General features: G+C 46.9%; 1 protein-coding gene across 5 annotated transcripts in view; it reads right to left on the reverse strand.

Annotated features, from left to right (window-relative positions):
• The window catches only part of ERG (ETS transcription factor ERG), a 240,853-nt gene that overhangs the window by 12,202 nt on the left and 205,379 nt on the right, over positions 1-23,272 (reverse strand). For 2 of the 5 annotated variants that reach the window (XM_039857350.1, XM_039857352.1), the window contains 3 exons: positions 10,495-10,698; positions 9,562-9,642; positions 7,482-7,553 (listed from right to left, as the gene is read on the reverse strand). In XM_039857350.1, coding sequence (XP_039713284.1) covers positions 7,482-7,553; positions 9,562-9,642; positions 10,495-10,698 — 357 coding nt within the window. The remainder of the gene's footprint in view (positions 1-7,481; positions 7,554-9,561; positions 9,643-10,494; positions 10,699-23,272) is intronic. The other 3 variants (XM_039857353.1, XM_039857354.1, XM_039857355.1) reach the window with 2 other exon arrangements.

The following is a 23,272-nucleotide window of genomic DNA, read 5'->3' on the forward strand; positions in this document are numbered from 1 at the left end:
TTTGTTAGAATACTGTGCAGGAAAATCCAGTAATCCAAAGAAATTTTCAACCTGGATGCCGCTAGACTTGGGTTTTATTTACAAATTATAATTTTTGTACATTTTACTGATCTAACATTTTTACCCATTAATCTGAAAACCTCCACTGACAGATTCTCCCGGAGCTTGCTGCCTCTTCTAAGGGGATTTCCTATCATCAGAGGCCACGGCCACACTGGCAGTTTCTTACAATCTAATTTCTCCTACGTCCGGGAAGACCTGTATCCATCCCTTCATTATTGTGCTGACCCACCCAGAGCAGAACCTTTAATGAATCGACAAATTCTTGCTTGAGGTCTGCCCTTTGAGCCACCAAATGACTTTCCTGTTCCTTTTTCTTCCTTGAAAACAAGTACTTCCTTCTTATCCTGGGATTTGCCAGCTGCCTCTCTTGGCCACTCTTGCTTTCTCCTTATAATCTTGTCTTTTCTATGCAAATCTTATCTTTCTATGCAAATATGTACCCTTTCTTCTTCTCCAAACGAATTCAGAATTTCTCTAAAATAATTGCATGAAATAAATTGCAAGACTGAAATAGGAATGTTTCTGCAACATGTCAGCAACGATCATAAAAGCTTCAGTATATGCCGATAATTTTTTCTATATTCATAATGTATTATCATTCATCCCATAAATCTCTATGCACTTTGCATATGCAAATTTAATAACCACTTCTGCATCCTCGGTGTGAGTTCTATTGATTATGAAGACTCTAAGTCACTTTAAGTTTCTTTCAAATATATATTTCCAGAAACATTTTATGCGTGCTCAAACTGTGCATACATAAAGCTATTTCTACCTGCAATCTTATTACAGAACCATTTCGAAACTATGTTTTCTTGGATTGTTGGGTCTCAGTTCAATTCTGGGCCAACTGAAAGCCATAGCCAGATACTTCAGCAGATATTCTGCTGCCAGACACCTGGAGATGGCTTCAAAACCACACTTGGAGGACAGGGCAATGTAATTCGTCTTAAGCTCTCTTTAAAGATATCGTTTAACCTTATTTAAAATTGGCCATTTGGTGGGTCAGTCTTCAAAAAGCTGGACTATGTTGCAGAAGATACATCTCCTCTTATTTTCATATCCCAAAGAGAATAGCAATGAGATGCAACGTGAAATGCAACACAGAATTTCTGTAATTTATTTGGTGTTTGGCTACAAGTATGTCGCCCAGTGTGGTCGGTGAAACCCTACCCCCCAGAGCTCTGGTTGAGTCAGATCATTTTTCTTTTTAAACTGTGCCGTTGCTCACCACTCCCCGTCGGCTGGCACTTTTGCGTTTGGGGGCCACCCACCTTTCCCACCCCGCTCTTCAAAGTCTCACTTTTCTGGTGTTGGGACTATGCATGGGCAGAAAATTTCTTTTATTTTTTTTAATTTTATTTTATTAGTTTCAAGTATACAATACACTGGTCAGACATTTATATAGTTTATAAAATGATCCCCCTGATTGCTCTTTCTCTCCGCTGGTCCTCAACTCAGCCATTGCCTTAATGCTGACTCCATTCCCTACGCCGTGCTCCCCATCCCCGTGACCATCTACCAACTACTAATTTGTACTTTCTTTAACCCTTCACCCCATTCTCCCAGCTCCCCAAACCCCCTCCCCTCTGGCCATCCCTAGATTGGCTTCTATATTTATGAATCTGTTTTTGATTAGTTTGTTCTTTTCGTGTCTTAGATTCTGCATGTAAGTGAAATCATATGCTATTTATCTTTCTCTGTCTGACTAATTTCGATTTAGGTTTCTGGGAGCACTTTGCGTATGGATTCTCATCCAGTTGCATTTTGTCTGAAAATGGTTAGCCAGAGGTTCAATTTCAGAACTGTCGCAGAATGAAAAATCCACCAGCAAGGCAATCATAACAGCATCAAGCCCAATTCAGGAGCTGACAGGCCCATCAACAAGGGATTTCTGTTTATCAGATGAAAAAGCAAGATAATACAGAAATACGTTCTAGATTCTTGTTTCTCAGTGTGTGGTTCCCAGACCTGGGAACGTCCGGGAGCCTGTCAGAGACTCAGAATCTCGCTCCAATATGCTGAATCAGAATCTGCGTTTTAACAAGATGCCAGGCGACTTGGGTGGATGCTGACCTTTGAGAAAGCCTGTTCTAGACGATTTCCACTGCTCTTTTCTAGAAATCTTTGTTCCTATAGATAATGAGTTCAGAAATACTGGGTGTGTCAATACAGAGAAATGTGTGCAAAGAGTTCCAGACTGAATGGTTTTACCTGAGGTACCACTAATGGAATTAATGGCAAGTGTCAGTAGGTTAGTCCGCTACTATTTTAAACACAAAAAAAGATGGCTCATAAAACAGGACTGGAAAAAATTAAACACCAAACTACTAATAGAAAAATATTTTGAAACTCTCCTCTCATAAAATCCTTCTTAGGGTGTAGAGCCATGTCCCATCCTTCTCTGAAAATAAGTCAGAACCTAAATAACACCAAGTCTGATTTTTAGCCCACATCTGAGATGTTACATGAACAATGACTAACATGTTCACAAACATATTGCCAGAGAAGATAAGCAGGCGTTTGTTTTCGTTCATAAAATTCTGGTCCAGTACTTCCTTATCAGCCGCCGATCACATGCTGTGGGCACCGAGCCCCCTCCTGTGGGAGGTGACATAGGAGCTGCCAAACTCAGCCTTGCTGAGACAGGAGACAACCAGCAGTAACCCCATCGGCAGCTCCCCTCAAAACAGAGCCAGTGTAAGTCCCCCTATTGGCTGCTTGAAAAATTATTACTCCACATATGTTTGTTATTTGTCTCTTCCTGATAGATCAGAGGACTCTTCATAAGGATATATTTCACATCTAATTTTTAGTGGCCATTTCCATACACTCTCCATTTCTCTTCTACCTTCATCCTCAAGGTAATTAAATCATATGCTGGGCAGAAGTTCCTGTGTTGGGGAAGGTGGATTTCTGGCATAGGTCTTGCTATTGTCTTTTCTGTAAAAGACTGTATTTAAAAACAGGACTTTATAAAAGCTATTTTAATAGGCAGCTGAGGGTTACATAGGCAGATCTATGTGCCATGATCCAGACCCCAAAACATGAAGCTACAAATGGAGAGTTTGACTGGCATCGTCTCCTCTACACCAGGACCTTCATTCACTGACGGGGAGCTGGGATCAGTCCTTGATTCTGAATGAGACGCCTCCCCACACCGGCCCCCTCCCGAGACAGCAGCGAATCAAGATGACATCCTCACTGCCCTTCCTGCAGAACTAAGGTCACCAAGTTTTATATTCTCCTTTCTCGAGCTTACTGAAAAAAAAAGCCCTCTAGCCTTCTTGACGTCCACCAACCCACTTTACTTTTTAAAGGGCCAGAACTGAAATCATGGGAGAGTCACGCTCACTCTGTAGGGTCCATGCCGCGTTTACAAAGCAACTCCGGAGGTCCCTGGCTGGGCTGAATGGGAAAGGATGAGTCTCGCCTGCTCTCGATGAACTTGGATGCTAGTGGCAAAGACACAAGGACCGAGAGGGGTTGCCCAGAACCAATCTACAAACCGCTGCTTAATGGAAGGAAGTGTTAGCGTCGACCGTAACACAATTAAGTAGCTCTCCCCTTTTTTCTCCAGATCTTCCTAAAGTCTTCCAAAATCCTCTATCAGACGTGGAGGTCTGGGAGCCCCTTCTCGCCTAGGTCTGCAGATCTCTGTGGTTGTATTATAGTCGGCGGAAAGCAAGGAATGCGTGCTTAGCCTTTTGTTAAAAGAGAGGCTTTAGATAGCGCCTACCCGAGGGGTGAGTGCATTCGCTGCGCTGTGTCCCTAGCATGGGTGACGCTAAATGGCACTGAGTTGCAAACTCCAGCGGAAGAACACATTAAGATTCCCAGAAACCCTTGGAGAGCAGCATCCGAAAATTCAAAGTCAAGGCTACACTTTCGGGCTGAACTCTCCAGTCTCTTGATACTATCTAGATGCGTATCATGATGCATGGGTTGCCATGGCGATGGAGGAGGGGAGGATGGGGTTGCACAGTGTCCTCCTTGGCGCGCACCAGAGCTTTCGCATAAACCGCTCTTAAGATGGCAGGCAGGGTGGGGTGGCACATCACAAGGTCAAAAACCAGTCTGCAAGTTTCTGTGAGTCAGACTTGTCTCTGTTTGTGCTACTTGAGACCTCAAGGGGCCATGGCTCTAGGCGTGTGTTTAGCAAAGGAGGAGGGTGCTTACAAGGAAAATAGAGAAACGGTTTCTGACAGCAATAACTGATGGCATGAGAAACACGTGAAACACCATAAAATAATGATCATAACTAACAGAACGTAAAGCGATATGCCTATGTGCTAACACTTCATAAAAGCAGAGGAGAGATTGACCTAAATGCTAATTTATAACAAAGGGATCATGAAAGAGGGTACATTTTGAATCAGGACAATTCTGGAAAAGCAAATAGGAACACGGATGGGAAGAGAAGGGGTGAGCATGAACGAAGGAGTAAGTGTGGTTATCTGTTAGATCACTAAACAGCCTTGGCCAACTATGGGGTGAAATCGAAATGACATAGCAGCCTGACAAGGCAAGCGTGAAGGGGACTCTGGGGTGGTTGATGCATCTGGGAGGTCCGTCCGCACAAAGAGGAAAAGGCGTCTTGGGGGCAGTAGACAGGGCTGGGCTACTCGACGCAGGAAGGAAGGGAGGGATGTGGGGTGGGAAGTATGGTGACAGAGCACTAGGAAGCGAGACTCGGCAGGATGACACGGGTAGGTGGGAGAAGCCCTCTGTTCCCATAAATGTGGGAGTAGAGAAACGGAGTGGACGTGAAGGTCATGACCCAGCCAACCAAGACTGCAGGGGACATGAACTTGGATCTCTATCCATCCGCAAGAGCTCTAGGACCTCTCCCAAAGAAAGAGTCCACGATCACCTCTCCGGAGAGTGGTCAGATGCTCACTGATCATAGCACAGTCGGATTCACAGTGACCCTCCCACCCCAGTGAGTGACTCGGCAGCCTTGGGAATGGGTGTGGCAAGACCACACCCTCCGAGCCATCCCAATGTTCTCCATTTGCGCTGTTATAGGCTGACCCACTCGCAAAACCATTGCTTCAAGGCTGATCACTGCTCTATCCAACGTGTGTAAGTAATTGTCTTCTCCAAGGTCAAAGCCCTGAATCTAGCTTACAGCAGATAGTTTCCTGGCTTGTTCTGCCTACTTCAAACTCCTTATAACTCAGACACCAATATCGGCATCTCCTTTCGTCATCATAGCGGCAGCCATCAAAACAGGCTCTTTTTGACATAAATTGAGTCTCAGAAACATACCTTACTGACGATAGAAATATGGAGGTGTGATCTCTTCCAGGTCACACACAAATGATGGCCCAAGGAAGAACGTTCTCAGAGCCACATCGGGCGCATCTGAGTTTGCCGCCCTGGACTTTCTCTCAGCTGACACACAGAGATGGTGACCTAGCCTTCACCCTCCCAGCCACGCTCCTCTCAAAACCCTGGACGGGCCAGATCTTCCAAATCCACCGTATCCTAAAATACGACAAAAAAAAGCAGCTCCAGGATCCACTGTTCTAACTCTGTAGCCACAGGCAGCCCCCGCCGGCTGCTCTGACCACTGGACAATGCCAGCTCATTTGGCCAACGTCATGGTGTTTTGACTCAACTCAACACTAGCTCACAATTCCTGGCGTTTATAACTCAGTCAGAGGCATCTATGAGATAGCTTCAAGCAAGCAAGCAAACAAACGAACGAATAAACCCTGACCGAATGTTTTACGGATAGCTTTTATTGTTTTAAGTATGGATGGAAATGTTTTTAAAATGCTCACGAAAATGATTTTGTGATTTTCTTACACTCCCTATGTTTCCCCCAGGATGCAGTTTCTAGTGGCAAACTCAGAACGCTCTAGAGCTTGAGTACAACGTGCATTTCCAGTTTCCATCCTCAACACACACAGTGGGTTTCTATAGGGCCAGTCTAGTTGACTCTGAACCCTGGGTCTTGTCCAAGATTCAATGGCCCGTGACATCTCTCACATGACAGTTAAGGAAGCACGTTGGCTAAGCCGTCCCTCCATGCTTCTTACGAACAGGGCAGCGAGTATTTTCTCTAGGGTTAGAGGAGAGAAAATCGCCAGCCTGAAGTCGCCACGGCAGACCCAGGGCAGGGTCTGGGTGAGAACAACGCCGAGCAGTGTCTTCGTTCATGCCATTAGCTCACTGCCACTTCCCCCCCCACCCCATCTTTTCTCACTGGAAAGAAACAGTAGCGCCAAGCTTAGGGCCTCAGACCAGTTCCACCTGAGACTCACAGAGCCCGGACTTGTGCGCAGGTCAAGGGCAACAGCCTGGGTCTGAGGAGACGTGAGCTCTAGATGATGTGTGGATACGGAAGAACCGGCCCACATCCCCGAATCGTGTTTGCTCAGCGGTGAGCTGGCATAACAACCCTTAGGTTCTGGGGCTAGGGTACATCTGGCGAGGGGGCAGACGGCTCAGGCCTGCTGTCCCTTGTCTGGAAGGTCCTCCCCACCCACGCCTGGCAAATACGCACCCCTCCCCGGGCGTCTGTCTGTCTGGACCTCCCTCCTTTCGTGGAGGGCAAACTTTTCTTCCTGATCCTTCAGCGTCTGTGGCTGGAGGTCGAGCCTCTAACCGCGCTCTAAGTGTCGGACCGGCATTTCTGGGCCCACGCTCCAGTGCGCGTCTGCCTCCCTGCAGCCCTGCAGATGGGGCACTGCTGCGTGGCCTCTGTCTGCTCTGCGTGCTTCCACTGGAGCATCTGGCTCACCCTGCACGTGGGCCTGTGAGCGCGCGTCCCTGGCACCCGCCGTGACGGGCTCAGCTCGAGGGGACGCTCCACGCACACCTGAGGAATGAACCGGCCAGCCTTCCGAAGCCTGGTTCATCTTTGCATTCGTGGAAGCCAACACCGTGCTCGGCACTAACAGGCACTTGATACATATATATATTTTTTTTCGTGAATGACATGGAAATGAATCACCTGCATCTTTCGGTCCCTGGGAAAGACGTAAAGTAAGGGTCGGAGGGAAGCGCCGTCTAGGAATGGGGTGCTCGTGTTCGGGGGCTCCTCTCGTTTTGTGCCTCTCCCCCGAGGAGGGACAGGTTACACGCAAGTCCTTCGACTGACTCAAAAGCGAACGGACCCCTGATCGCTGGGCGTCCAGGGCGCCGCCTTGCCCACCTGACTTTCGGAGCAGCTAGCTGAGGGGCTGATCTGCTTTGAATTCCGCAGTTCGGGGACCGTGAGTGTGATCTCTGAATACAACAGTCTGACTGAATTTAGGCTCCAGACCCACAGAGGCAGAAATAAGACCGTTTAGGACTCGCTTCGGCCCCAGGACCGGCTCTTGGTATCACGTGACTTAGGTCACGGCTCTCACGGGCCATCCTGGGGTGTCTCTCAGTGAACAGATCACACAGGGGTGTTTTCGTACCTGGCCTAGTTGTAATTCTTTGCGTAGCTTCAGGATATACTGAAGTATTTGGGAAAATAAAAGCTGCGCCCCCTGCAGACAAAAGGAAAGACAAAGCAAGTGAAGGTCTTCGGTCGTGGTGGTTGGTCCAGCTCAGCAATACTGCCCAGTCTAGGTCGCCCGTGACAACAAAGCGGGGTGGCCTGCTCGAACCCGCCGACCAGATTCCGGGAGGAATGGACGACACGCGGGTCAGAACAGGTTCTGGACAAGGAAGCAGACCGGAAGCCCGGCTGAGCCCCACTGGTTACAAGGTACCCTGTGTCTTGATGTCACCGCTTCCGGCTGAGGTCCGTCTTTCTGTCCCTTACCACGAGCCCAGCAATCCTGCTTTATTAAAAAAATTCTACGGTTGTGTGTTTTAATTTTGAAATTGCACGAAAAACCCGTAAAACCTTTTACAGAGCCCTCAGAAAGTAGTACCAAAGAATTGTTAAGTATTTTGCCAAAGACTCTATGGATCCTATTCAAAACTAATTCGCGACTCTGTTCAAACACAGGCTTCTCTTTCTCTGTCGATCAGCGCTCGTGCGTTAGCAGACAAACGCTCCCTGTTTGCAGTTCAGTCCCTTTGGGATGGGTTGTCCTGTCCGTTGATTGCTTCTACGTTTAACAACAACAAAAGTAATAAAATCAGAGCTTTCTTGAAACTTTCGCTCGCTGTTAAAATGGTTTTAAACGACCATGAAATTATCAGAAACTATGTGTAGCTCAAAGGTGTTTCCTAAGAGGGGGAAATGACTTTGTCTCAGTTATTTGTTATTTCTGGCCTCAAGGTCATTAATAAGCTAATGCGTGTAAACCTACGCTGAAAAAAATACACCACCAACTCAAAGCGCTTTTCTTCCTTTCTTTCTTTCTTTCTTTTTTTTTAACTTTAAATTAAAAGCACAATGGTCTGAATACCGAGGATCAAGAGCAACAAGCAATTTCATTGTGATCCTCAAACCTGGAGGCCCTCACATCGTGCATTTGGAAACCAAACGGCAAACACGTGGAACGCTGCTGTATTTCTACGTGAGGGCTGGCCGTGAGCTGGCTGGCTTGCTGACGAGGGGGTAGCCTAAGCCTTGCCGGCACGTGGTGGTTGATCCCTAGCCTGAGCAGTGGCAGAGGGTCCCCTGCAGGCTGAGAGAGAGGGCGAGCACCCTGTGGCCATGCTTCTGCAGCTGTCACCATCGGGAGGGAGAAAGTGGACGCCAACCACAAGCACATTCTTCTGCAGAAAGCCCGGCCTCTACCCTCAGCCTCGACTGTGAGGGGAGGGACGGAGGTTAGGCAGGGTGAAGCACTACGTTAGACTACGAGGCTCAGGCAAAAATAATAAACATACAAATCGTAGACTCATGGTTAGAGGTGGAACAGCAGGATTTGGTTAGTAACTCATTTCGCATCCTCCCAAATTATAACGCTGCTTCCCCTTCAACAAAAGCTCAGAGTGACCGACATGACGACGTTCGTCCCCCTCCGCTGCCTTTTGCAAACGTACAGTCTGCGAGAAGATTAACGTCAAGACGAGTCAAGCGGCCTAGAACTCTACCCGAAAGGGAAAAAAAATAACACTCCTGCTGTTCTAGTCAATGTTCCTTTAAGAATAAAAATGGGGGGAGGGGGTGGGGGGAAGAAATAGAAAAAGGAAAAGAAAAACAGGAGCATGTTCAGGGCCCCTTCATCCCGAACATGCTCCTAGACTGTACGGTCAGCACGCCGCGTCTCCAGGGACGAGCACCAGCAGGTTGTAATCTAGCAGATGTGAGCTGAGGACGTGGCTAAAGGTAATTCTGCACATCTGGTTCAAAAGGATCCTTTGTCAGGCGGCCGGGCGGCGTCGGGGGGAAGAGGGGGGCAGAAACCGAAGGGCGCCCCCCGCCTTGGGGCCGTGGGACCTCGGCACAGAGCCGCCTACACATCGACAGCCCTCAACCGTCCAGCTCTGCCGCCTGCCTTCCCGCCGCACTGAGCATCCCGCGTTCCACCTCTAACGCATGCAGCCTGCGCCTGGCGCCGGCTCGTCCTGGGGGAGGGGCGGGGCCAGCATTACCTGTGTTTCTAGCATGCATTAACCGTGGAGAGTTTTGTAAGGCTTTATCAACATCATCTGAAGTCAAATGTGGAAGAGGAGCTAGAAAACAAAACGAACAGCAACATCGAAATGAAAACGAGAGAGAGGGGGTCACTTTTCTTAAAAAAAAAGAAAGAGAGAGAGAGAGAGAGAGAGAGAGAAACCCCCGCCTCCCCACCCTGACATCGCAGGGCTGCTGTGGACCCTCTGCATGGCCCCGCCGCGTGTTAGCGTGTTAAGACCGAGACGGGCCCGTGTTTAATTCAGGGGGTCAGTGGCTGGGATGCCAGGCAAAGCGTTTACACCAGAGTCCCCACCGCCCGCCCCCGCTCACACGCTCTCTACTCTCTCCTTCTGACCATGCTCGACGTTTGAACAATGAAAGCATGCAGCAGACTCCGTGGATTCATGCCTCTAACCGCCATGTGTGCCATCCCCACTCTGTCCGGTTAAGCCACGTGTCATGAGAACAGGTGAAGAGGTCCCTCACTTTGTGCTCGAGTGGGGTGAAGGGGGGCTTGGCTCCGCTGCAGGGGACACACACCCGTCCTCCCCACCCGGTGGCAGCCCCTCCGTGGCGTGTCTGCTTCATCTGGGGCACCACGGAGACGAGACACCATGTGACCAGATAAGGCTTCCTTTCCCTTTGATGTGTGATCTCTCAGAGGCCGAGGGGGACCCTGGAGGAGGCAGCCGAAAGCTAAAGTGACTTCGGCTTCTCATAAGAGTGCTACTTCTCACACGCGTTCACCTAAGGCGTCACCTTCGAAGTGTCTAGTTCTCTCAGGTCCGAAGTGGGAACTGGGGTAGGGCAGAGAGATGCCGTCGGCAAGCCGGGCGGAGCCCTCTGCAGCCGGGGTTCCCGAGAACCGCCGCGACAGGGACCCGTGTGCTGAGAGGGGCCATTCTTACTCTCTCTGAGGTAGTGGAGGTGGGACAGGAGGATGTCGGCGTTGTAGCTCGGCGTGAGCCTCTGGAAGTCGTCTTTGCTCATCTTGCACAGCTCCTTCCCGTCGATGTTCTGGAACAGCAAGACGTCGACGTCTGGGAGGCCGTATTCTTTCACCGCCCACTCCAGCCACTGCCGGACGTGGTCCGTACTCCACAGCGTGGGATCTGAAAGGGGAGAGGGGAACAGATTCCGTCAACTCCTCAAGACAAGAGTCCCAGGGCACGGTCAGACCTGGGGGGACTTCCGGCCAGCCCCGCCTTCCAGAAGAAGCACAGCCTCGGGCCAGACTCAGCGGCTGGTCAAGGCGACACCACGCGACTCACACACACGGAGCATCGTCTTTCAGCTGAATTGTTCGGGAAGCTCAGGGTTATTCACCCCCCTGACCCTTCTGTCGCTCAAACTTTCCTGTAAGGACGGGGTGGGGTTCTCCTCCCCGCCCCCATTTTTTTAATTTTAATTTATTCACTTAAAAACAAATATAAATAAATGGAAACTTTCTTTAGGAAAGTACTGGTATCTTTATGTGAAATTAAGAGCAACGCACATCAGGAAGAACCTAATTACGGGTTACCACACACACACAAAAAATAGTTTTTATACAAAGTACTGAAAAGTACTGACCAGAGAATTGGGGAAAAAAAGCATACACAAGGCAAAACGCTAGTTCCTCGCATGCACCCGCGTTTCTGGCGAGCTGTCCGTTACAAGCTTTTCCTGTAGGGAGCTTGGCTTTGCAACTACCTCACACCTGCAGGAGCGAGGCGGGCCGCGTGAGTCGCATTCCACAGCTGGGGCACACAAACACCCCACAGGATGCAGGCATGTCACCACGCTCCGCCGCACGTGCGGAGGGGACGCCAGCAGAATGAAGAGGGCAGGGCCCTGGGGAGAAGGAGCAGGCGATCTCCAACGGAAACATAAGCCAGGGGGTATTCAGGGCACCCCACTGGCAGACAGGTCCTCCCCCGGGTCCTTGAACACAGAGACAGACACCTGGGCAGGGGGCAGGAGCCGAGAATTGTGACATCAGGGTATGAACTCGTGGCAGCCTCCAGAGGCTGCTTCTCCTTTCTGTGTGTCTGTCTTACGTGTAAAATGAGAGCCTTGACCTTGGTCTCTGGACAGGCCCTGAGGGGTCAGGTGCCAAGATGCCCTGCTCACAGGGAGTGAAGAATGCTGGTATGGGAATCGATCATCCTTTTGAATCACTTTTTAGCTAATCGCTTTAGAACTTTGTTGGGTCTTGTTTCGGGCTGTTCATGAATGAGGCACGTCATGTGCTGTTTGACGTTTACGAAGCAAATGCCAATAACGGTGAGAAAGAGCCAGACGGTTAGTTATGCTACCGAAGTCCCCTCCGCTCCCCCGCCCCTCCCCTCCTTTCCTTCTGTTTCCTCCTCTTTCCCTCCCTTCTTTCATCTTTTTAAAACTTAAATTTATTAGGGTAACATTAACCACATCGTGTACGTTTCGGGTGCAGAGTTCTACGACCCATCGCCTGTGTCTCGCATGGTGTGCTCGCCACCCAACATCTAGTCTCCTCCTGCCACCCTGTATTTGACCCCCTTGACCTTCTTGGTCCACCCCCGACCCCCCTTCCCTTCTAGTAACCACCTCACTGTTGTATCTGTGAGTTCATCTCATTTGATTGTTTCTTGCTTTGTTTCATACCCCACATATGACTGAAATCATATGGTTCTTGTTCCATAACTTTTCTGATAGAAATGATTTCAAATCCAATAGAATCCACGTCCACCCCGGTCCCCCCGACCCCCGCAGCCTCCAGAAATAACCACCGAAGTCGATACGTGCCTCGCGCTTATCAGATTTGAATATTTTTACCTTATCAAATAGATATACATGTAGTTTCTTGTTCTTAAAGTTAACATCGGCGGTATCTGATTTGCTTTGAGCGCTCAGCACTGTATTCTCGAGACAGGTGAAAGTCCACCCACGAAGGTATGGCCAACCGTGTAAGCAGCTCTTGGCCCCCCATGTGAATACAGTCAATTTACTTATCCAGGGGGCATCCCTATGTCCACCCCCCAGTGCGCATGTGACGGTCTGCATCGCTCCAGGCCTAGGTTCCACGCTGGAGTCACAGGGAGACGGAAGAGCTGCCGCTGCCCACTCTCAGCCACGGACATCCCGATTTAGCTCTGCTGCGGCACATCCGGGCTGAGGGGCCGTGAAGAGCTCCCCGGGTAATTCTGAAGCGCAGCCGAGATTCAAACCATCCCCCCAACCCCTGGGCCTCACTGCACAGACTGTGACCTCGGGACCAGGAGCACTGGTGTAACCTGGGAGCTGTCTGGAAATATGCCACCCCCGACCTGCAGAGTCAGGGTCTGCATTTCCACAAGCTCCTCGGTGATGCGGGCACACGCTAAGCTTGGGCACATGCTGCCCTAGGGTGCCTGCCTAGAGGTGGCATTGCTGGGTCACATGGCACGTGCGTCGCCCACTTTACCAGTCATTCTGGATTTCGGCCGACAGCGTCACCCTCACATGCTCGATCGGCAGGTGCAGCACAGAATCTGAACACTGCAGAGGACTCTGGCTCTGCTGTGAAGACAAGAGCATCTACAAAAACTCGAACGGCGGGGTGGGCAGAGAGGTGTGCCTGCGCCTCGCCACCCAAACACAGGGAACGTTTCGTCAGTCTGTGTTTGTGGGACGGTTCGCTTCGTCCCGCTCACTGAAGTTTACGGCTCTGGCCTTTCAGGGATAAAATGTTCCAAACCCCAGACTGTTTTCACGGGCCTTTTTTTTTACATTTTCTCATGGCAGGTCAGGATTCCTCATTACACAGAAACACAGCATCCGGTGGTCTCAGGACAGCCTCAGGTCAAGCCCTCTTTGTGTCCGATTTTGCACAGAGGACAGCTGGACACCTCTCAGACGGAGCCCCCCCGACCCCGAGGCAGTTCCCATAAACCCCGCCGCTAGACACCCAGTGGCCAAATGTTGCTTCTGGCTGTTTTGTTTGCTCTGCTTTTAACAACACCGGAGGGCTATTTTTTGGTGTAACTACTTCCTAGAAATGAATTCACTCTGGAAATGCATTTTCTTCTCTTAATGGTGGAACCAGACGTTCTAAAAATGATACACACAAACATCCTCCAGAAAGTCACTAGGTTCACGTTAAAATGGCGAAATGGCATCTTAGGAAGGCAGCCGACAAAAGACGTCCGAGCTCTCCACCGTCCCTCGGTGTGCCTGTTAACACATTTCTCTTGCCAGGCCCAGGGTTGTCGCGGCTCATTTAATTTTTCCTTAAGGGGACCATGGGCAAGACCAATTCCTCGACCTGTCCTCTCCCAGCCCTAAAATTCTCACCTCGGATCGGTGGAGCGGCCATTCTCCCGTACCGCCAGCCGGAGTGAAAATCGCTACCACCTTTCTAGGGAATAATTTGGCATTGCATTTCAGATGTCTTTTTAAAAAACATACATGCCTATTCTCTGAACTAAAAGTTCCACTTCTAGAGATCTATCCTGAGGGAAAAATAGAGGATGTACACACGGATTTATCTTCGAGGATGTTCTTGGCAGAGTTGCTTGGAGCAGCAGAACAGCCTAAATGCCCAGCAACGGGAGAAAGCACCCACGTCGTGGTGCGTGGGGGGGCGATCCTGTGATATTCAGAATATCATGTGTATATATGATATTCAGATCCCGTGACACTGCTGAATCTATTAATTCATACGCAACGATGTTTGAAGTGGATTAAATTGAAAAGTTTAAAAAACACGATTGCACTATAATTATATTTTGCAAAGAAATATAAATATATCCACAGAAAGAATTCTGGAGGGATATGCAGCACAATGGTGACTGTTATCTTTGAGGAAAAAGTGGTAGAGATTTTTAGATTTTTTTTTCTTTTTCATTAAACTCTATCTTCTTTATGTTTCCTGCAATAAATATAGAATATTTTTCCTGCAATAAATATAGAATACTCAGCTTAAACATTATTTTTTAAAAAATGTATTCTGTTTCGAAATCAAATGATGTCTTACAAAGCATTCTATAAATATATATATTTGTTAAAGCGTTTAATAATTATATAAATGTATGTGTTAAAGTGTTTTTATAAAATTTCTCGCAAGGGTATACAAGTTTATTCTCACTTTCTTAGATGGCTCGGTAATGGGAATTGCTCCATTTGAAAAGAATAAAATTGCACGAAGTCAGGTTGCGATTGTACCCGTTTGGGATTTGATCTCCACACCTCTGCCCTAGAGGTTTATAAGCAAAGAATATTCAAAACAAAATGTGGCCATTCGATAGAGTAGATGAGGACACTCGACCTGCCCGTGGGCACCACTGTCCTGGACCTACTCTATAGGTGTTACAACAGAGAATAGTTTGCAAGGAACAGACTCAAACTCCTCAGTGTGGAGTACGTGGTCCTGAGTTCGCAGGACCCTGCTGTTTATAAAGGTGTCATTCCCGACCACGCCCCCACCCCCTCATCGTACAGCCATGCACGACCAGCTGCTACCTCCTGCGCCCACACACACACCCCATTGCTTAGACGACAAACCCCCCTGTACCTTCCCTTACACAATCACCTCTTTTGGGCGTCTGTCCTCAAAAGTCTGGAGGTGGAAGCACTCACAGTGAATCTCTGGGCAGACTGGAGGCCCAGGTCCTGCCCCAACGGCTGCCCGCACCTCGCTCCACCCCAGCTGCCAGGACCAGGCATGGATGCTGCAGCTACAGTTAGAGTTTTCTAAAGTTCAGGCCAGTGTGTTGGGTCCCAGCTCAGCTCTCAGCTCCACAGAGAGCCCAGCAGCATCTCCAAGTCCTCTTTCGGCCCATGATATGTCAGCAAAGCTTTCTCGCTTCTGTCTCACCTTGCCATCACAAAAGGGGGCTCACAAGGTCCCCCAAGGTTCAACATGACCCACAACTATGCATGAGAAGGAGAGGGGGGAGGGGCAACAGAATGAGCCCTGGCCGAGGTATCACCTTTGCCTATTTCAGGCATGGGAACCACACCTTCTGCCTCCAGGCAGCAGCGTGACTTGGGACCCGTCACCTAACCTCATGACTGAGCAGGAGTTTCCCTCGGTGTAGAGAATTCAACAACCTAAGGAATGACTCCAAGAGGACAAGCACTACATTTAACTGGACTCAAGTAAGAGTTATGGAGCACAGACATCCAGAGGCGGCCAAGACAAAGAGAGATGCTGAGGGCCTATGGAGGGAGGAAGCTGCGAACTCAACCCCAAAGCAGAATTAGATCTATGTGATCCAAGCAGGACATGGAAGCACGGAGAAGTAGTGACTGATCTCAACCAGGAAAAAAAGGGAGAGGTTTCACCAGAGGGGTGTGGCTTGAGCCTGCATTAACGAAAAGGATTTTGACAGAAGTAGGGTGACGGGAGCCCGAAAGCCCTTTGAGCCCAGCTTCATACCCCCAGAGGCATGAAGTGTCTGATGCTTGACTTTATGACCTAGGATTTTCAGAGTCATTGAAAATGTCTGAAGAATCAAAGAATGTTTTAAATTACATCAAGCACCACAAACTTGGAGGGGGAAAAAAAAACCAAAAAACAAAAACGCTGTATTACGTATATTTGGGTCTGATTCAACCATTTACTAAGTGTAAATGTTCACCTCTCTAGAATTTGTTTACTTTTCTGGTGGGTAATTAAGTGAAACGTCAGGAGGACAGAAAAGTAAATGAGATAACGTATGTGAAAGCCCTTGGCCAACCTGACACGTGGCAGCGAAATCGCGCATCCACACGCTGCAGGCTTGGCTAGAACGAGATAAACAATCTATTATCTCAGGGGCAGCCTCTTCCTTTAAACACAAAAGTCTGATTTATCACTTTATTTTAAGAAGCTTTTGGAGGTGCTTCTGTCATATGAATCATGAGCCACCGAAAATAAGTTGTTTTGTTTTCAGTCCTCCAGTCCAATTGTTTAGAAACCATCTGCGTCATCATTCCACATCTCATGGACATCAAAACAGCAAATCCCCACGGTACAGGGGAAAAGGGAAAAAGGAGCCATCTCTCTCTGAAGCCCCTTACTTGTATCTTAGATTACGTGGTTAACATCGAAACGTTTTACTAATGCTATTTCAGTAAACTGGAGTTTAAACAATAAATAAAGGCAACGCATAGATTTCTGGAGTTCTACTGTTTAATGTGCTGGGGTGGGGGAAGGGTGGCTGAGAGGAGGGTTGAAATTTTTTAAAATTTCCCTAAAACTGGACTCTGACATAGGAGAGCTCCACTGCTGCCAGGAAAATATTAAGTAGATACTTAAATTAGCCAAAGGGTATTGCATTGCTGAAGACATATTGTAGAACACCATCACAAAACAAATACCTCGTGCAGGCTAACGTCCTGTTTCAGAGACCCCTCTAGAGGAATAAATAATAGTAAGATTAAACAAGAGCCAAAATGGCGATGATACAAGCCCTGAGTATCATTTTTCTTGAGCAATATCAATGTAAAATATTGGCCTCCAGATAGATATAACACTCTTGATTTAAAAAAAAAAAAAATACAATGCACGACTAAGCCACATCACAATCCTATGAGGTCTTTGCAAGTATGGCCCCGAGCAAGTTCTGTCGATCCGCTGTCTATGACACTCAGAAGTCTGTAGAAATAAGGTTTAACCTTTTGCCTCCTCCTAGGGGCAGACTTTATGTTTATAAAGCAGGCCCAACAGAGAGAACTGGCTTGAACTTGAGCTTTGCTTCACCAGAAATTGAAATTTGATCTCATGTCAGAAGCCCACACTCTAGGTTATTTCTGAAGCTCTTCATTTTCAAACTTGTGGATGGTCTTATCGTTCTGATAATTCTTGATTTCCAATTTTAATGAGGTCTATATGACACTGATTTCCTTTTATACTGGTTATTTCTTTTCTGGTGTCCTATGGCCTGGTTGAATTCTGTACATACCCACTGAGTACTTAAAAAATGCGCTATCTCTAATTGTTGGGTACAGCTTTCTATAAATAACCATTGGACCGACACTGGCAATGTATATATAATTTTTATGTCCCTGATCTATCAATCACTGAGAAAGGAAAATTGAAATTCTCACTGAAGTGGATTGGTCTATTTCTCCTTACAGTTTTTTATGTATTTCGAGGCTATGTTATTAGGTAAATCCATGCTTATCACAGTTATATATTTTTTTGAGTGTAACCCTTTGTCATTATGTAATAACCCTCAGTTGTTTCCAGTAATGCTTTCTGTTTTTTATATCCACTTTTGTCGGCTTTATTTTGAGTGGTATTTGACGAGTATACCTTATTCCATGTTTGCTGTCGCTCTTTCTTTGTGTTAGATGTTTTTATCGACAATACATAACTGACTTTGAAGTATTTTTTAAAAATCTGATCTATCGCTTTCTGTCTTTAATGGCAAGTTTGGTCTATTTATACTATTGTTACTGACCTGATTTCTACCATCTTATTTTGTGCTATTTACCTTGCTTTGTCTGTTCTTTATTTCTCCTTTCCAAATGTCTTATTGGATTAATCTGTTTTTCTTCATTCCTTTTTTCTTTCTCTACTGGTTTGGCTGTTTAACTTTCTAGTTCTACTTCTTGTTATCTTTAAAGAGAGTCTACATTTAATCTTTAAATAGATCTTCTTTTTTTTTCCTAAAGAATACAAAAATCTTGAACTCCAGTCATCCATTCCTAATTTTATATAATTATGTTGTGCAATGTTTTTATTCCTGTTTAGTGGAACTAGATGTTATTATTGTACTTCCCGTTTGGGAGGCTGTGGTTATCGTTTTATAGTCATTTCTCTTTAATCTACTCCCATATTAACCAATTTTATTGCTCCCACTTCCTTCTTGCATATTACTCCTTTCCTCTAGGATCCCTTTTCATTCTTTATTAAATCTTTTGACACTTCTCGAACCGAAGGCGAGTTAGCAACACACGCTCGCAGCTTCGTTCGAAAGAATCTTTATTTCACCCTCAATTTAGCTAATAGATTAGAACGTACTCTAAATAAACGCATTGCCTTTGTATTCTTCTGAAGTTTATTTCAACTGCCTAAAGCCATAATCCTAAAGGACCCATGGGCTCCACTAAGCTATGAAATGAGTCTGTGGCAGGGGAAAAAAAAAAGTTAAGAGCCCAAAAGATAGCTAGAATTGTGTCAGCTTCTCCCACGTGACCAGAGATTTTCTTCCGCTGCCCTCTCTGTCCTGGCACATTGCTGAGAAGTTTGCGGTCCATTATTTTCAGAGTCTTGTCTTTTTTCTTTAGTTGCCTTTATGGTACTTTGTCTTTGGTGTTCTGCAGTCTTACCAGACTGTGATTACTGTGGACTAATTCTTATTTATCCTTCTCGGACTGGTGCTTCCTGTATTTAGAAAATTGTCTTGTTCATCGATTTTGGAAGAGTCAGCTTTTATCTTCAAATATTTCGTCTCTTCCTTTCTCTTTATTTCCTCCTTTCTGGAACTTCTATTGAATCTGCATAGGACATGACCCTGAGTCCTTCTGAACTCTTGACCTTTTCTCATATCTCCCATCTCTTGTCACTGTGCTATATTCTGGGGACAACCTCAAATCTACTTTCTTTCATTCACTTTTAGGCTTTTTCGAATCAACTGTTTAACGCATCTACCGAGCTTTGGATACTTTGCGAATCCTCTTTAGTGTTTCTAGGAGTGCTATTTCTCCTTCGAAATTATCTCTTCTTTTCCATACCATCTTGTTTCTCTACTTTTTCAATTCCTTGTTTATTATTTCATCATGTTAAAATCCATTTATATTTCGTATCTCATACTTCAATTATCTAATATTCTGGAGAGTTTAATCATGTTGTCTGTTTTTTTCCTGCTGAATCCTGGTCTAGGTAGATTGTTCCTTCTTATTTTTTGTAACTTGAGGTTGCAGAGTCATTTTCAGTGGGTCTTTACCTGTAGGAATTCTGTAAAGCTTGGACTGAAGACATGTCTCTCCAGAAAGATTTTGTGTTTACTTCTGCCAGTTGTCCAAGGTTATCACGAGCCATGCACTTTTCAATGGTTACTATCTCAGCCTGGAGGTTGCTAGGACACACAGTCATGTGTGTGTGTGTATAGGGGTTGGCGGAGGGAGGGGAGGGGGACTCAGGTCCCACTCCCTGCTTTGTGCAAGCCCAAGACCTCACCTCTTGCCCCTAACTGACCTTTAAACCACAAATCTCCGTATTGTAGAAACTGGTACCCCCACCCCATTCTTGTCACCTAAGATGACCAGGTGCCAAGATGAGGACAGGCTGCTCCGTTCTCAGTTTCCTCCTTGCTGATAGTCTCTCGGGAATTCGACTTCCTTCCCAGCTCAGCTGTGCATCACAAGGACGTTAGATTCGATGCGGCACTTCCAGGCACTCTAAAAAAGGAATGCCTTTAGTTCCTTTTAAGTTCAATATTTTACTAGAACTGGGAGTCTATTTTTTTAACCTATTTATTTTTAAACTTTCCATTGCAGCCGTCAACCTCTACTCATTTGTTAATCAATCATCAAAAAAGTAATTATACATATGGATTGCGTAATGCCCTACAGAAAAGTGAAAAAGTGTAAGTGTGTATGCCTATCTTCAACCGCCTTGAGAATCAACAATTCCATTATGTATTTTATTTAAAAAAATACATGAGTAAATTATATCTGTTGGATTCCAAACATATCTTTGACATTCTGACGCACCAGAATATTTCACTGGATGAAGCCATTCTCAACTCTTCGTAAGTGGATTATCTAGTTTTGGGATTTTGTTTTTCTTCATTTCCCCTTGGTTATTCATGACCACGCTGCTTATGATGATCATGTGTCAGGAGCACAATGGCTTGTTCCGCTTAGAAGTTTCTCCCTGCTTGAATTCTCTTTCCCTGCCCCTCTTTAGATGTTGGTGGCCCCAGAGTTTTGTCTTTGGTTTTCCATCCTCTTTACTCCACAGATATCCCTGGACAGTCTATCTGCTCCCAGGTACTAACTGCGACATGCATGCTGGGTTAGTTTCCGAGGGCTGCCACAGCAGAGCACCGCAACCTAAGTGGCTTAAAACAACAGAAATTCGTCATCTCACAGTTCTGAGGACAAGAGGTCTGAAATCGAGGTGCCAGCAGGGCCGTGCTCCTCCCGAGACTCTGGGTAGAATCCTTCCTCGCCTCTCCTAGCTCCCTGTGGTCATCGGTCCTCAGTGTCCCCCGGCTTGCAACTGTATAGTCTGGCGTCTGCCTCCATCTTTACCTGGTCTTCTTCCCATGTGTCTTCACACCATCCTCCCTGTGTGTGTGTCTGTGTCTATATTTCCCCTTTTCATAAGGATGCCGGTCATTTTATTAGACCCACCCCCATGACCTCATCCTGGCTTGATTAAATCTGAAAATATGCAATTCCCAAATAAGGTCACATTCTAAGGCACTGGGAGTTAGGGGTTCAATGTAGCTTTTCATGGAGGCACAATTCAACCCACAACACATGCCGATGTTGGCCAGTCTCTCTCTCTCGAGTCTCGGGGTCTCTCCCAAATGCCTGACTCAAATATGAAAGAAAAGCTGCGTTGATCTGAGGCCTCACTATGTCCCTGGCACTTCTCACGAGTTCTCTTTTAATCCACACAGCACCATATGTAGTAGGCATTACGACCACCTTTATCTTGTTGGCAAGAAAGCCAAGGAACAGTGGGATTAAGAGACTTTCCAGTTCCCAGAGCTAGAAAACGACAGCGTTCAGAACTCAAATGTGGTGACCCCGATAAAGGACTCTCAACCCTAAGATCTACATGGGCCCACTGGACTGCCCCAAGGGTCCCCCAGGAATTTTAAACACAGAATGAACCAAAACGAAAATCATCTATCTTAAAAAATATTTTCCACATCCATCATCGTCTACCTAGCCGGTCATGCCCAGTCTAAGCTGTTTGCATTCTCATGCTATTCCATTCTTCAGTTTTCAAGAAAAACAAATACATCGTCACCATCGCAGAAGCGTAAAGGTCAAGTGCTGAGCAGCGCAGTAGCCTATTTCGAACGTGTCCTCGACCCCTTCCTTCTCTACTTTGTTCTTTAGAAAGCCCGTTTCAGAACTCCGCAGAAGTTTAACAAACTCGGTCCACCGTTCCACGTCCTGTGTTCTCCCCTGGGTATTTTTGATAGCGTGTATAGGGGTGAGAACTCAGGCTCCGGTGTCAAACAGAACTGGGTGAGGATCCTGGCTCTCTGAATGCCTGGCTGGGACGTCTTGGGCGATGATCTCGGCTTCCCTGGCTTTCGTTCATTTATCTACGAAGGGAATAAAGAGCACTTACGCCATAGGATGGTCGTAGGATTTAAATGAGATAATACTTCTTTTATAAAGTACACGTCCAAGTGCCTGATGATAGTGTGCAGCTGTCACCATTTCTGTTTTAATGATTTTGGTCACAGATAGCACCCAATGGAAGTTTCCTCCATTCTCATCCAGCCCTATGTTCTAAAATATAATTAAGTTTGACTTTAAGTTTTAGTTGGTTTGGTCGATTAGTTACTTGACTTCGCATAGAAGGAATGCAAGCGGAAGCTTCTAGAAACACATGCCGTCATGTCAACATAGTGGGAGAGGTCCTTGGGAGTGTCGAGTGGCGTGACACGCGCGGTTTCACCATCGGATTCTTTAACTGTGAACGAGCACGGGCCTGGGGCATTGGTTCCGCTCCGATCTGCCTGTGCACGTGTCTCTGAAAGTAGTTTCACTCCTCGAGGGCTCGATTTTCTCATGTTCAAAAGCAGGGGTTTGTGATGGCTGATTGCACGCGTCAATTTGACTGGGTCGTGGGGTGCCCAGGCGTTTGGTTAAACAGGACTTCCAGGCGTGTCTGGGAGGGTGTTTCCAGAAGACACAGGCGTTTCAACTGGCGGACCGAGAAAGCAGATGACGCTCCCACGTGCGGGTAGGCCTCGTCCAAGCCACTGGGGCCTGACTAGAACAGGAGGGTGGAGGGTGGAGAGTCTCCCTCTGCCTGCCTGTGGAGCTCGGACACCGGTCCTCTCCTGTCTCCAGGTCTCTGGCTTCCAGGCCTTAAGACTCAGACTGAAATCTCCACCATCAGCTCCCTTGGGGCTCCAGTTTGCAGATGGCAGAGTGTGGACTGTGGGACCTCTCAGCCTCTATAATCACGTAAGCCAATTCCTCATAATAGGTCGATATTTATGTATACATATATAAATATCTATATCTATCTATTACACAGAGAGAGAGAGAGAGAGATTGGTTCTTTCTTCGAAGAACCCTGACTAATACGAACTTAAACTAAGAGCATCAAGAACTTAAACTAAGAGCATCAAGAATCTTGCAACTCCAGCTCCCGTGATTCTGATTCTCACCAGCCCAATCTGAATTACCATTAACTCAACAAATACACATTTACCGACCTCTGCTTACGGCTTTGTCTGGTGATTAAGAATGCAAAAGTCAGAATGACCTACTTGTGAAGCTTGCGATCGAAAACACAGGCTTATGAATCATGAACTCTAACAAGATTAAGACATAATGCGCTGGCTACCTGGGCTTGCTCGGACAGTGTATTCTCTCATTACTTGTCATTCGTTGGCTTTCAAAGCCCAGCCTAGAGATGTCATATTTAGAAAGGGACACATGAAAGCGACGTGAGCCCTCTGCCAGGATGAGAACTCAAAATCCTGAATTCACAGACTTCACGATAACCGGACCTACAGATGCACGGGGCAGGTGTCATCTGCACTGAGCCTTTCT

This window comes from Pteropus medius, unplaced genomic scaffold (assembly GCF_902729225.1).
Source record: "Pteropus medius unplaced genomic scaffold, Ma_sr-lr_union100, whole genome shotgun sequence".
NCBI lineage: Eukaryota > Metazoa > Chordata > Mammalia > Chiroptera > Pteropodidae > Pteropus > Pteropus medius.